Source organism: Phodopus roborovskii, unplaced genomic scaffold, assembly GCF_943737965.1.
Source record: "Phodopus roborovskii unplaced genomic scaffold, PHOROB, whole genome shotgun sequence".
Lineage (NCBI taxonomy): Eukaryota > Metazoa > Chordata > Mammalia > Rodentia > Cricetidae > Phodopus > Phodopus roborovskii.
This window is the reverse complement of record NW_026126418.1, coordinates 70,420,488-70,432,630: the sequence shown is the minus strand read 5'-3', so window position 1 is coordinate 70,432,630 and position 12,143 is coordinate 70,420,488. Positions and strand designations below refer to the sequence as shown.

At 43.6% G+C, this 12,143-nt stretch overlaps 1 protein-coding gene across 2 annotated transcripts in view; it reads right to left on the bottom strand.

Annotated features, from left to right (window-relative positions):
* Positions 1-12,143, bottom strand: part of Med27 (mediator complex subunit 27) — a 168,034-nt gene that overhangs the window by 100,441 nt on the left and 55,450 nt on the right. For both annotated transcript variants that reach the window (XM_051185031.1, XM_051185032.1), the window contains exon 3: positions 2,879-3,009. In XM_051185031.1, coding sequence (XP_051040988.1) covers positions 2,879-3,009 — 131 coding nt within the window. The remainder of the gene's footprint in view (positions 1-2,878; positions 3,010-12,143) is intronic.

Sequence of the window (12,143 nt, the reverse complement as noted above, 5' to 3'; positions counted from 1 at the left end):
ACTCACAGAGGTCCATGTGCCTCAGCCTCCTCTGAAGCTAACTTGGAAAAGGGCCATCTTCTAGCTTCCCAAGAACTTCTACAAAACATTTGTGAAAGGCTCCAAGCCCACCTCTACATCTGCCCCCCTACATTGCAGATGTGGTCACAGTACCCAGGACTCGGTGAGCTGTATTTGTTAAGGGCTGGATGTTTAAGTGGCCAGGAACCAAGTGCTATTTAGTCAGACATCATGTACCATCTCTCATCAGCTACCTTCACAGGGAAGAGGATAATATCTCAATCTGATCCTTTATGGATAGTTTTATTTGCAAAAATGACTGTGTATGTTAAAATAAAAAGTTTGAACAACATCCAGCAAACCTTAAAAGGAGCTTCCTTGGGACAGTATTTGTTACCTTTAGTTTTTCTTTCTACATTACACATCTATTAATTATGCTTTTAGTTTAAAAAAAAAAATGTTCGTAACTCCAGTAGGCCACCAGCTATGCTGTGTTCTATTTCTTGCCAACATCAAACACAGTGAAGAGCTGTGTGGAAGTCTGGATATAGATACTGCCTACGAGGCAATAGTTCTATGAAGGGATTCCAGGAGGCTGAGAGCCCCAGAGCTTAGAGATGTGAAAGAGGAGTAGTCGATCTTTGCAGGAAATGGCTCCTGCAGATAGGAAATCATTCCACTGTTGTATTCTTAGGATGCTGCAACCACTTCTTACTTTGAAACCAAGTATTTTGAGTGATCTATTATAAATGTATGATGACAGTTGTGAATACTCCTCTCTCTCTCTTTCCCTTTGGCATCTGAACAGTGTCTGTTGATTGCCTTGGTGCTTAAAATAGCTTCTAAGTGTCCTCATAATAGCATGTCACCTGTAAACAGGTTTCAAGCCAATGCAAATTAACAAATGGTGAACAGATGGACCAAGAACTGACTTTTGTCAGGAGAGAGTTAGCAACAAACACTTTTTGGCTTCGGTCTTATGGGACCATTAGAAAGTCTTTCACTTCTTGCCAAACATCTTGCCTCAGTAGACAATCCATGCAGGGAAAATGACAGATTACAAGGCCCATCAGGCTTTGGGGAGCTGCGTGCTGAGATACGCAGAGTCACCGAGTCAACACGATGCAACAACAGAGTAACACTCCACAAGAAGCTTTCTGCTTCCCAAAGACCACAGCACATGTATATGCATGCAGCATGCAAAACGGCTGGGGAGACTGCTGCTTGTTTGTGCTCATCTTGTCTGGCAGATGCAGCAGATGCAGACTGAAAGGGTCTGCAGAACATGGAGACAGCTATGGGCGGGTGCCTGCTGCTGGAGAGAGCCCCAGCCAACCTTCCCCAGACCTTCTCTTTCCTCAAATCTGTGCCATAAGCCATCAGCGGTTGAGTCCTTGTTTGACCACTCTATTTAAGCAGGCCTCTCCTTTCCACTTTATTCCCAGCATAAATTATAACTAAGTAATTATAATTAATTATAACTAATTATAACTAGTTATAATTAATTATGGTGTTTGGGGGCCATCAAGCTCATAATTTCAGCCTCAAGAACTGGAACTTGCCTGGCACATAGTAGGCACAAGTATCTGCTAACCAGACAAAATCAGTGCGCTCTTGAGTAAAGGCAAACATGCACACCTTGTATGTAAACAATCCTTCAGAGTAGCCAATGTAAAGATGCAGCTCATAGCCAAGGACAGGAACAAAGAAGAGGGTAAAAAATTATGCCCTGGGGAACATCTGAAGGCCACACACAGTCTCTGGGAGTGTGACCCCTCCAAAGAGTGTACACACTGGGAGAGAACCTTCCAGCAAGGCCAGCATGCAACTTGCCAGCCAAGATGATGAACCAACTGAAATAACAAATATTATACTGTGTAGAAAAAAGATATTCATTCATGCTTCTGGTTTTTGTTTTTTTTTGTTTTTTTTTTTTTTTGTTTTTTTTTTTTTTTTTTTTTTTGTTTTTGTTTTTGTTTTTTTCCCCTTGCCTCAGTGGGAAAGCACATTCTTAGCAGACACAGGACTTTGTGTCCCCTTGTACAACTGTGTTCATGTGTACGTACACACACACACACACACACACACACACACACACACACACACAAATAGTACAAATGACAGCATATGATTTAATTTATATAAAGTTCAAGGACCAGCAAATTGTGATTTTTTTTGGTCTTAGAGGTTTTTGCTTTTGTTTTACTTGGATTTTTAGGCAGGATCATACTATTTAGCCCAAGGTAACCTTAAACAGCTGCTTCAGCTTCCCAAGTGCTGGTACTCACAGATACATGCCACCATACCAGGCAAAAATGAACTATTTGAAGAAATGGGAACAACACTGGGCACAGGGTTAAAGGCAGCTTGGGTACATACAAACTGAGAGCCTAAGGACTCTCCTAGGGTTTTGGAATTGGAGCTACAGGGATAGGAGAGGAAATGCACCATGTGGTCTGCTGTGCCTATCATCCCTGCTAGTGAGGGCACAAGAACACACAGGTTACTAGGTGAAGGCAGTAGCCAGCCAGCTCTAATGCTGCCCCAGCTTAAGCATGTCCTCTACCTATGCTTACCAGAATGTTCTCAGCCTAGCTCTACTACTGTTCTGCCAGGTTCAGGACTGGGTTGAGGAAAGATATAAGGCATTTAAAACTCCCAGCTAGAAAGTCATACACTAGACACATAAAGTAGGAACTGTGTCACAGCTGCTCCAGAAAACCTTAGTCAAGTTATGCTTTCTAGTCCTGTGCTAGTGTACTTTTAAAAAGGAAAACACTATTTGGAAGGAAAACAAAACCTTCCTACCAACTCCAAAAGAGCACAAAGCAATGTTCACCCAGGTGGAAATCCAGCCCTCCGAAAACCTTTCACTCACTGTGGCGGTAGAACCAGAGTGGTTGGCTGGGCCTTTGGTCTCCGCTTGGCAGACACACCCATCTGATTTGCAGAACGCTTCAAGGATTGTTGGTTCAAAAGGCCAGACGCTAGACCTGCGTGGTACTGCAGCTGCAAAGACAAGAGGAAAGAATATTCTGTGTAAGCGCAGGACAGCAGGCATTAAACGATCAATCTCAGGCTATCCTGTAGCTGCTCACATTTTAAGTTATTTCAGATACTGCTAACATTCTGCTGCAAGGCATTCATTCCTAAGGTGATAATTAGATGAAGACAAAAAGCAGCAAAGTTGTTCATCATGGCAGTAATGCATGAATGAAAACTGCACACAATTGAAAGTGGTTAAAAATATATATATATATCAAAGGGCTTCACAGCACCACTGCACTGATTTAGAAACACAGCATGTTACACTGTGAACCAAGAAACACTGCATTGTGCATTTCTAAATACTAGCAAAACTTCAGAGATGGGGCTGTGGAAAGCTGCCCAGGTGTTTGTGGGGTAGTGTGTCGTGTTGCTAGTAAGATCTGAACAATCTTCTCAGGGACAAAGTTAGTTCCAGGAACTCTTGCTTGTAATGAAAACTGTAAAACTGATCCTAGACTGTAGTAAACCAGGACCTTAACTTGGCTGATCACACAGGCTCAAGCTGGAAGGAAACTTTCTCTAGAGTCACTTTTTCCATTGGTAAAGGTGTCAGCTTCAGGTTAAAAGACAGCTGGAGACTCAATCTGATAACAACCTATACAAACAGACCCTGGCACTGGAGGTAATGGCAGAGACAGTAACTACATTTCCACTCACATGCTACTGAACAGTGAGGCAGAGAGGAAGCTGCATATATGGTGTGGGCTCAGGGCCAGCATCCTTTGCTTTATTGCTGACAAACTGCTACGCCTGAGGTTACCTAAGAGATTATTTTATTCACTATAGTATTTTGACTTCTCTGGAAGAGAGAAATAGCACCGCCCAGTATTAACACAAACAACTTAAACAGAAACCATCTTCTAAATTAAGTTTGTGTAAAGCAGGATGCACATATTTTAAGTGTACCATTTGATGGGTTTAGACCAGCAGTTCTCCACCTGGCAATTAAATGACCCTTTCACAAGAGTTGCTTAAGACCATCAGAAAACACAGATATTTACATTATATTTCATAACAGTAGCAAAATTACAGTTATGAATATAGCAATGAAAATAATTTTATGGTTGGGGTCACCACAACATGAGGAACTGTATTAAAGGGTTGCAGGAAAGGTTGAGAACCATTCTCTAGACAAATGCATAGGATCTTGCCACTCAAGACAAAAAATTCCCAACACTGCAGAAAGCAAGTTGGTGTCCCAGTCAGACCCCCCCCCAAATTTGGCCATCCCAACAACTGGATTAAAAAGTTTCCCAAGTCTCACATACTGCAAATGAAGTACAGCTCTGTGACATGTGACAGTAACCTCCCTCTGCTTTTATAGTTTAGATCCTAAGAAGTGCTATCAATCTCTTTACAATAAAATTAGCCTTGACAGGTATCCCAATATGAACAGACATAAACAAATGCTCAGATGTGCAAATGCTAAGCTAAAAATCTGGACCCAGATAATTTCTAGCAAACAATATGCTTTCTTGTCTCCTCCCAAATGAAGCAAGGTCTTTCAAATGTATATTTAGAATAACTAAACACACAAATAGTAACTCATTCTGAATCAATTTCTTTCCGATTGCTTTTCCAAGGCATGGATTTTCTTTGCTGAGTCGGCGGCATTACAGCTTGTGGTAATGAAATGGTGACCACCATATATAAAGGGCTAGACCAGGATGCAAAGGGCAGTAATGCTCTGAAAAAACAAATAGCCTCACCTAAGGCCACTGGGCTGCGCACAGAGAAAAAAATAAAGATGACTGAAATGATCTCCTTGCAAGTGGCTATGAAAGAGAAGCTAGTGACCCAGTAAGGTGGAGATGGCTGTTTGGAGCATCCATATTGCTTCATAACAGACACTTGATTTACCTGGTGCATCTGCTGGGAAGCCTATGGTCATCGCACACAAGACAGAGACAGATGGCCTCCGTAATAAAACAGGACCAATTTTCAGGGTGGAGAGGGGCATGGTTTGACTCTAACAACTCATCTTCGGCCAATGAATTTTGTTCAGATTTGGGTTTCTCCTACAGATACTTTAAATGGGAAATCAATGGGAGCAAGGGACAGTACAAGTTTGAAAGACAATGTTTCAAAATGTCAGCTGCTTGGGCTTCGATCTTCCCCACCAGAATCTGCAGTGAGAGCAATAAGCATGGGCCTCTCTCGAATGAAGGGACAGACAGCTTGGCAGGGCCCCTCCTGGCCAAAGGAACCCTCTCTGCCTTTGTCTCTCCGTCTTCTTTGTCCATGCAAGCTCAGCCAATCCAGCCCTACCGACTTTTCAGGGTAGAGTCCTGCTAACTATGCAGAGTGGCATGGAGATTCTGCCCACCTGGCATCATTTGGATCATTTGCTCTACAAACAAAAACCAAAACAGCAGAGCTGCACACAGACTGCTGTCTGTCTTTCAAAGGGTCCCTTCGAAGCCTCCCCATCTTGGTGGCCCTCAGCATGCAGGGCAGCTCCACAAGGCTTTCCTTCTTCCAAAACAAAACCTGCCCTTGCAAGCTGACTCATAATGATTAAGTGACATTTGTTAATCATATATAAGATCCCAGTTTCCAGGAACACGGCTCCAACTGTCAAGATCTATAAGGGGCCATTAAATATTAACTGGACCACCTTTATAATGGGCGAAAAGGTCAAAGTTAATAAAACTGACAGGCAGCTCCCGTCCAACTGGATTTATACATTATTTAAGCACCAAACACTTCATCCCATGGAACACACTTTAGATCTGAAAAGATCTCTTGGAAAATGTCTACCCAATGGTTCTGAAGAAGGGGCTTCAGAGCAAATACACATAGATTAGGAACATATTCTGCCACAAAATGCTGCCATAAATTTCAGTTATAGGTTCTGTAATGTTTTCCATAAAAATATATTTCAATAAACATACTCCCTTCCAAATATATGTGACATGTTAACAGCTCCATCTCAGATAAGTCACTTGTCAAAGTTCTAATATGATGTCTTCATGCAGGGCCATTTTTCCACCAACAAGGAGGAGCAGGAAAGAAGCAAGAGATGAAAGGGCCTCACCTCATAATCTCACACCCTACACCAGTGCTGAGAGAGCTATGCCACATGTGGGGCATGGAGCTGCCAGGGCCACACACATGGCAGCTGGGTTTGTTCTCTGAGGTACTCCAGCCACAACTTCACTGTGTTAATTTCAGCCTTCTACCTTCTATCAGTGACCTATGATTGTTCTCAACCTGCTAATCTGCTAATTGCCTCTATAACTAGGAAAATTTCAACAACTCATCAATACCCGAGGGAAGACCAAACAGAATTAGGGAAACCTTGAATGACAACTAATTGTAAATACTGCTGAAACCCACTGCCTGTGGGAGAAGCTCAGGAGGGGTTCATGAGACTGAGAGCCTGCACAGGCATCCTCTGGAGAGACTGCTCCTGGGCTTTACTACCAGGAGAGCTTGTGGCTGGACATCCCACGCCCTCTCCAGGACACACTCAGCTCCCTAGAGGAGCTGGGAGGATATCTGACTCCAGCATAAAGATGGTGAAGCAACACCACTTCCCCTAACATCCATACAACAGGTGCTCCATGAGGAGACAGAAGCACCCCCTCTGCTGGAAACCACAACCCCACCAGAGTCCAACCTGAGAGCCAAAAAGTTTATTGGGCTTACAGAGCCTAGGTGAGGGGTTACTTACAGGAGCGTATGTGACCCCAAAGCAGCTGTACCTCTAAAGACTCTCACCCCAGCAGGGATGGTGACAGGCCTATGGCTGTATAGGTAGGTGGAAGATCCCTTTCAGTTTACCTTCTAGACTGCTTCTGCTCCCTAGATCACAAGGCCATATGCGATTAGGGCAGAATTACACACAGTGGGCTGAGGAGTACAGGAGAGAGCAGCCAGAATCCCAGGTGAGGATCCAATGACTCTCCCCACCCTCCTTCTATGAAATAATATGAACAGCCACTTGCAAGCACTCACAGCAGCTCTGGTAAAATCGAAGGCTGTTATACTCGGAGGGCAGCACTGTGTGAGACTTCCTCTGGGTAGTCTAGGTGTCACAGAACTTTCTTTAGCAAACCTAGACCATTGGAGTCCAAATTCTGTGGGCTTGAGTAGGCTCCAAATTACAAATAGTAACACATATTAAAAGGATATTATAACAAAGAAAAATGATTAAGGCAGGATTCAATGCCAAGTTTCGGGCCGATATTCAAGTGTTTAGAAAACTCAATGAGCCTGGACCCTTCAGGTTAGTTTTCTGTTTGCTTGAATATTTCCTGCTGTTCTGATGGCTTCTCCCTTCTCCAAAATAAAGAAAATGCATTGCAATGGACCCAGAATGAGAAGAAAATAACTTGGTCTGCTCAAGTTCAATGTACTAATTAAGCCAATGCCTCTGGGATCCAAGGCCAAAGCATTTCTCCATGTGCAACATCTTTCTACCCATGCCATATGGCCTGGAGCCCATATTAAGAAAATGTGACATTCAAAAAAAAAAAAAAAAAAAAAAAAAAAAAAAAAAAATCTGAAAACTTAAAAACCAGATCAATCAAGCCTTGATTTTATTTCCTTCTCAAAGATTCACCCAATCCTTAAACAGAGAGACCATCTCTTGGGAGACCTGTAGGGAAGATTCATTTATTTTACAAATCATTTACCTATACATGTTTAAGAAGACCAGCAAACATATCAGTACTGTCGGTAACCAAACCCTGCAGAATGAGCTAGGACTAAGCTCTAACAGTCTAGCTAGCCTAGCCAAGAGGCCCTGAAGGACAGGCAGAGAGATGGGAGGGCAGGAAGCCCCAGAGTCCCTTCTACCTGTCACTCTGGCCCTTCTCCGAGCACACAACTGTTACTATCCTAGGATTAGGAAAGGCAGCCTTGTGTTGTTTCTTGGTTCAAGAGCACAGTTCTCATCCAGGAAACTTCTCGAAGGAATACTACATATGCTGTTAGTTCCTCCACATTACCCATGTCCAGGACTATGGCCTGGCCTAGCATTGTTTCTAATCTGGAGAACAGACACTGATCTTACTGAAAGACTTTGAGACCTGATGAGAAAGCCAAGAGTCCCTGACATACTTTGTAGACATCACTGGCCCAAAGGTGCACCGACGAAGGAAGGAAGGAAGGAAGGAAGGAAGGAAGGAAGGAAGGAAGGAAGGAAGGAAGGAAGGAAGGAAGGAAGGAAGGAATCTCTCCAAGGTAGCCATGGGTATATCAAAACCCAGGGTGGAAATCTAAGTACATACTTTATAGACTCACCGTTCACCTGAATCAACTGTCATCTCACAAAGCTGGGACACATGCCTGCAGAATGGGTGAACACAGACAGACCCACTGTACACCTGAGTCCACTACCATCTCACACAGCTGAGACACATGCCTGCAACATGGGTGAACAGAGCTTATCTGAGATTTTCAGACAGTCCTATTTCCCCAAACCATTTAATACCAACTGGAACGGAAAGCCAGAGACACTTCATCACAGCTTTGAGTTGCAAAGACCTTTGGCCCTCATTACTGCAGCAGCTTAGCTTCCTGCTAATGAGACAGCGCAGCATCACTGTGAAGCTCAGCTCCTCCTGAGCCCAACTCTAAGCAGAGAGCAGGGAAGCTTGCCTGGCATTGTCTGGGCCAAAGAAAACAACCACAGAAAAATACCATAAATCTAATTGTTCTGCTTGAGTTTCAATCTAAATATCAGACAATGGCATTAGCGTCAGCCGCCCTTTTATCTCATAGCACTCCTTTCAAACAGCCACTTTTTTTTTTAAAGCTGTTGAGTTGAGCTTTTATAGGTAAATAATCTTTTTACTTGGTCAAAACAGCATCAATAAACCATAAGAAGGAGGCCTCCAATTTACTTGCCTATTTGTTCTCTACCGGGCAGCTGGGACTCAGACCCTCCAATTACTCTGAAAGCAAGCCCTGAAGCAGGGCTGTGCTTCCTGCTCAACTGTGGCATTGTGTCTGATGTGCTAACTGCCATTTGGGTTCCTTTCTGATGTATTAATGCATGGACCTACTCTACTAGTGCTTCCTAGAGTTCATGCCTTTATTAACAGTCCATTCTCCCCACCTGCTCCTATTTACACCACAGCTGTATGCACACAATCACACTTCAAAATGCCAATCAGCAAGGGGAAAAATCACTCATGGAGTTGAACATTCAGGAACAAAACAAACTGAACACAGCTAAAACTGAAGGCAGAGCTATCGAGGGGATAGCACTTGAACAGGAAGGCAGTCAGTCAGGTAGGCAAAAACGGGGGAATGAGTAGATCTCTGAAGAAAATGAACAAGGGGAGGTAGGACAAGGTGTCTGTCTGAGTGTCACAACAGGCTTTTATCCCAGGTGCCAAACCGGGGTCATGGTGAATGGATTGATGTTTTTGTATCCCTAATCTTCGAAGGCCCCCACTTCAGTACTTGGAAGTAATGTACTTGGAAGTAATGGCATTAGATAGAAGAATGACATTAGATGAAGTCACCAAAGTGAAACCCTGTGAAAAGAACTATTGCTTGGACAAGAATACATCAAGAAGCAGGCCAGCAGCACACATGGGAGATCATCCTCACTGACACCCAATCTGCGGGGACCTTGATCTTGGACTCTGCAGCCTCTAAAATTGTAACAAACATATGTTGTCTAGGCCCTTCATTGTATTATAATTTATGACAGCAGTCTGAACTACAATGACACATCGCTATTTAAAAGGCAACCAGGAAATATAGATATGACCAAAACAGCATTGACAGTACAGTATCAAGAATATTACACAAGTGACTGAAGGGCAATAACAGAAGTGAGATGGTACCTTCCAAAAAGCAGCATGGTGGACGTGTGTCTGTGATCCTTTTGGAGAGGCAGCATGATGGCCCTGTGTGCCTGTGACCCTCTTGGAGGGGCAGCATGGTGGGCATGTGTGTTCATGGTCCTTGGGGGAGGGCATGGTGGGCCTGTGTACACGTAGTCCTCTTGGAGGAGGAAGTCCATTATGCTTTTATCAGTAGCTATGCTTACGCTCTCCCAGAATAGCTACCTGTTTACATCTGACAATAAAGCACAATGTGCACTTCCCCTTTCTTTTTATTGACCAATGATAGAAGCAGCTGGGAAGAATGAAGCACTTAGAATTACTTCTATGCTTCCAGAAATGGAAAATACTGGTTTTTGATCAACAGTCTGCAAAGAAAGGCTAGAATTATTCCCACAGTTCCTTTAACCTAAGAAGCTAGGATATTATAAAGATTTCTCTGGCTGACAAGCTGGTTTGGCAAGTAAAGGTGCCTTCCACCAAGCCTGATGACCTGAGATGATCCCTGAGACCCACATGGTGAAAGGAAAGAAGTGACTTCTGCAACTTGTTCTCTGACCTTCACACACACACAAATAAATAAAATAATAAAATAAATAGTCCTCTATGATAAACCAATCTGAGTCTAGCTTAGCTTTCTACTGCAAAAATTCCACACTGTGAATTTAACTCCACTTGTGACAGAACCATTTCAGTACTCTTCAAGTCTCCAGTTACAGCTAGATGGAGGGCTGGGGCTATCTGACAAGTTCTATAAACTAGGAAAAAAGAGCTGGAAAAGATTACCAATCTAATGAAAATAAGAATGTAATTAGATCATAAGTTTTTTTTTTTTTTTTTTTTTCCTCTCACAGGTAGTCAGAGAATGGATAGCTCCTTGGGAAAGAAAAATGAGTCTTATATGGCTGCTGCTGTGTTTAGATTTAACCTAGGAAATAATCAAACTCTTCTTGCTTCCCAGTCATGAAACACTTGCTTCTAAGGTTAAGCGCCAATTCTCTCCTTCCCCATTAACCAGTAGTCTGCTTGAGTGGCAAATGGCTGCCAGCCAGGGGGTTTGAGCTACCTTTCCCCAGCCTTTGCTTACCAGAGGAAGAATATGGGGAAGAGGTCAGAGCAGTGAAGGGAAAACACACATGAGCTGGGGAGCAGCACAGCGGTACAGCATGTGCTTACCAGGCATGATGCCCTGATTCAACCACAGCACATGGGGGTATAAGGATGTAAGTGGAAAAAGGAGAGAGCCATATAACCAGATTTGCAAAGATCTATGTCAGAAGAGGCACCGAGCACAAAGTGGAAGGAGAGCTAGACGGCCCCTTAGTTTGGAGACCTGCAAGATCTCCAAAAGCACCTTTTTATTGATCCTTTTGATGGCTGCATCATCTCTTCAAGGAATCATGAGGATGGTGGCTGAGATTATGAGGCGGCACTGGTCCAAGGTCTGTCAAGCAACAGCAAAGGCAAAGCTTGGCGGTGTTAGCCCAATGGGCAGGAGACAGAGCCCTACAAATGGATGGCTGGCTAGCTCCACAGGAAAGATCCTGAGTTTCTTCTTCTTCAGAGCCTGCATTGATAACTGTGAACAACACTGTTTATCTAGAGGGACCAAGAGTTGCCTTCATGTCGACTGAACCACTCACTCCCTGTGTAGACTTGACAGTTTCTTACTTTACAATTCTGTGGAAGTGTCAATTCAGAGGAAGAAGGCCAAAAACATCTAAGAATGAAGTGGTACGATGTGGACAGGGTCTCAAACCCGGCACTCTGCAAACAGAGCGGCTCTCCATGTCTGCAGAGGGGTCTACTCTTAGGCTCAAGCATAGAACCCATGGAGAGAGAGAGAGAGAGAGAGAGAGAGAGAGAGAGAGAGAGAGAGAGAGAGAGAGAGAGACCTGTTGAAGGGTTGCAGAAAGGTCTATATCAGAAATGCCTCATCCCACTAGCAAGCTGGTCATTTTTTATCAAGTGCTGTCACCCTAACCATAGTGGAGAAGAAACCAGGAGAATGGAAGAAAGAAAAAGATGCACCTTCTAGCGGCATTGAGAAAGAAACACAATTTAGGATTCTCCTCACACTGTGGAGGAAGACAGTCTGGTGGGCAGAGATGCCTCCTGGCCCATCTTGGGTGATGCTCTCACTAACAAGAAGGATGACTATGTGGGGCCTCAGACACCCTGGAGCAAACTAAATGAAAGGCAACCTGAGGATCAGTTGGGAAGTGCCTTCTAATAGACTGTCCAGATTGTTCTCTTTAATCTGCCTTCAACCTAAATGCCTGTTTTGTT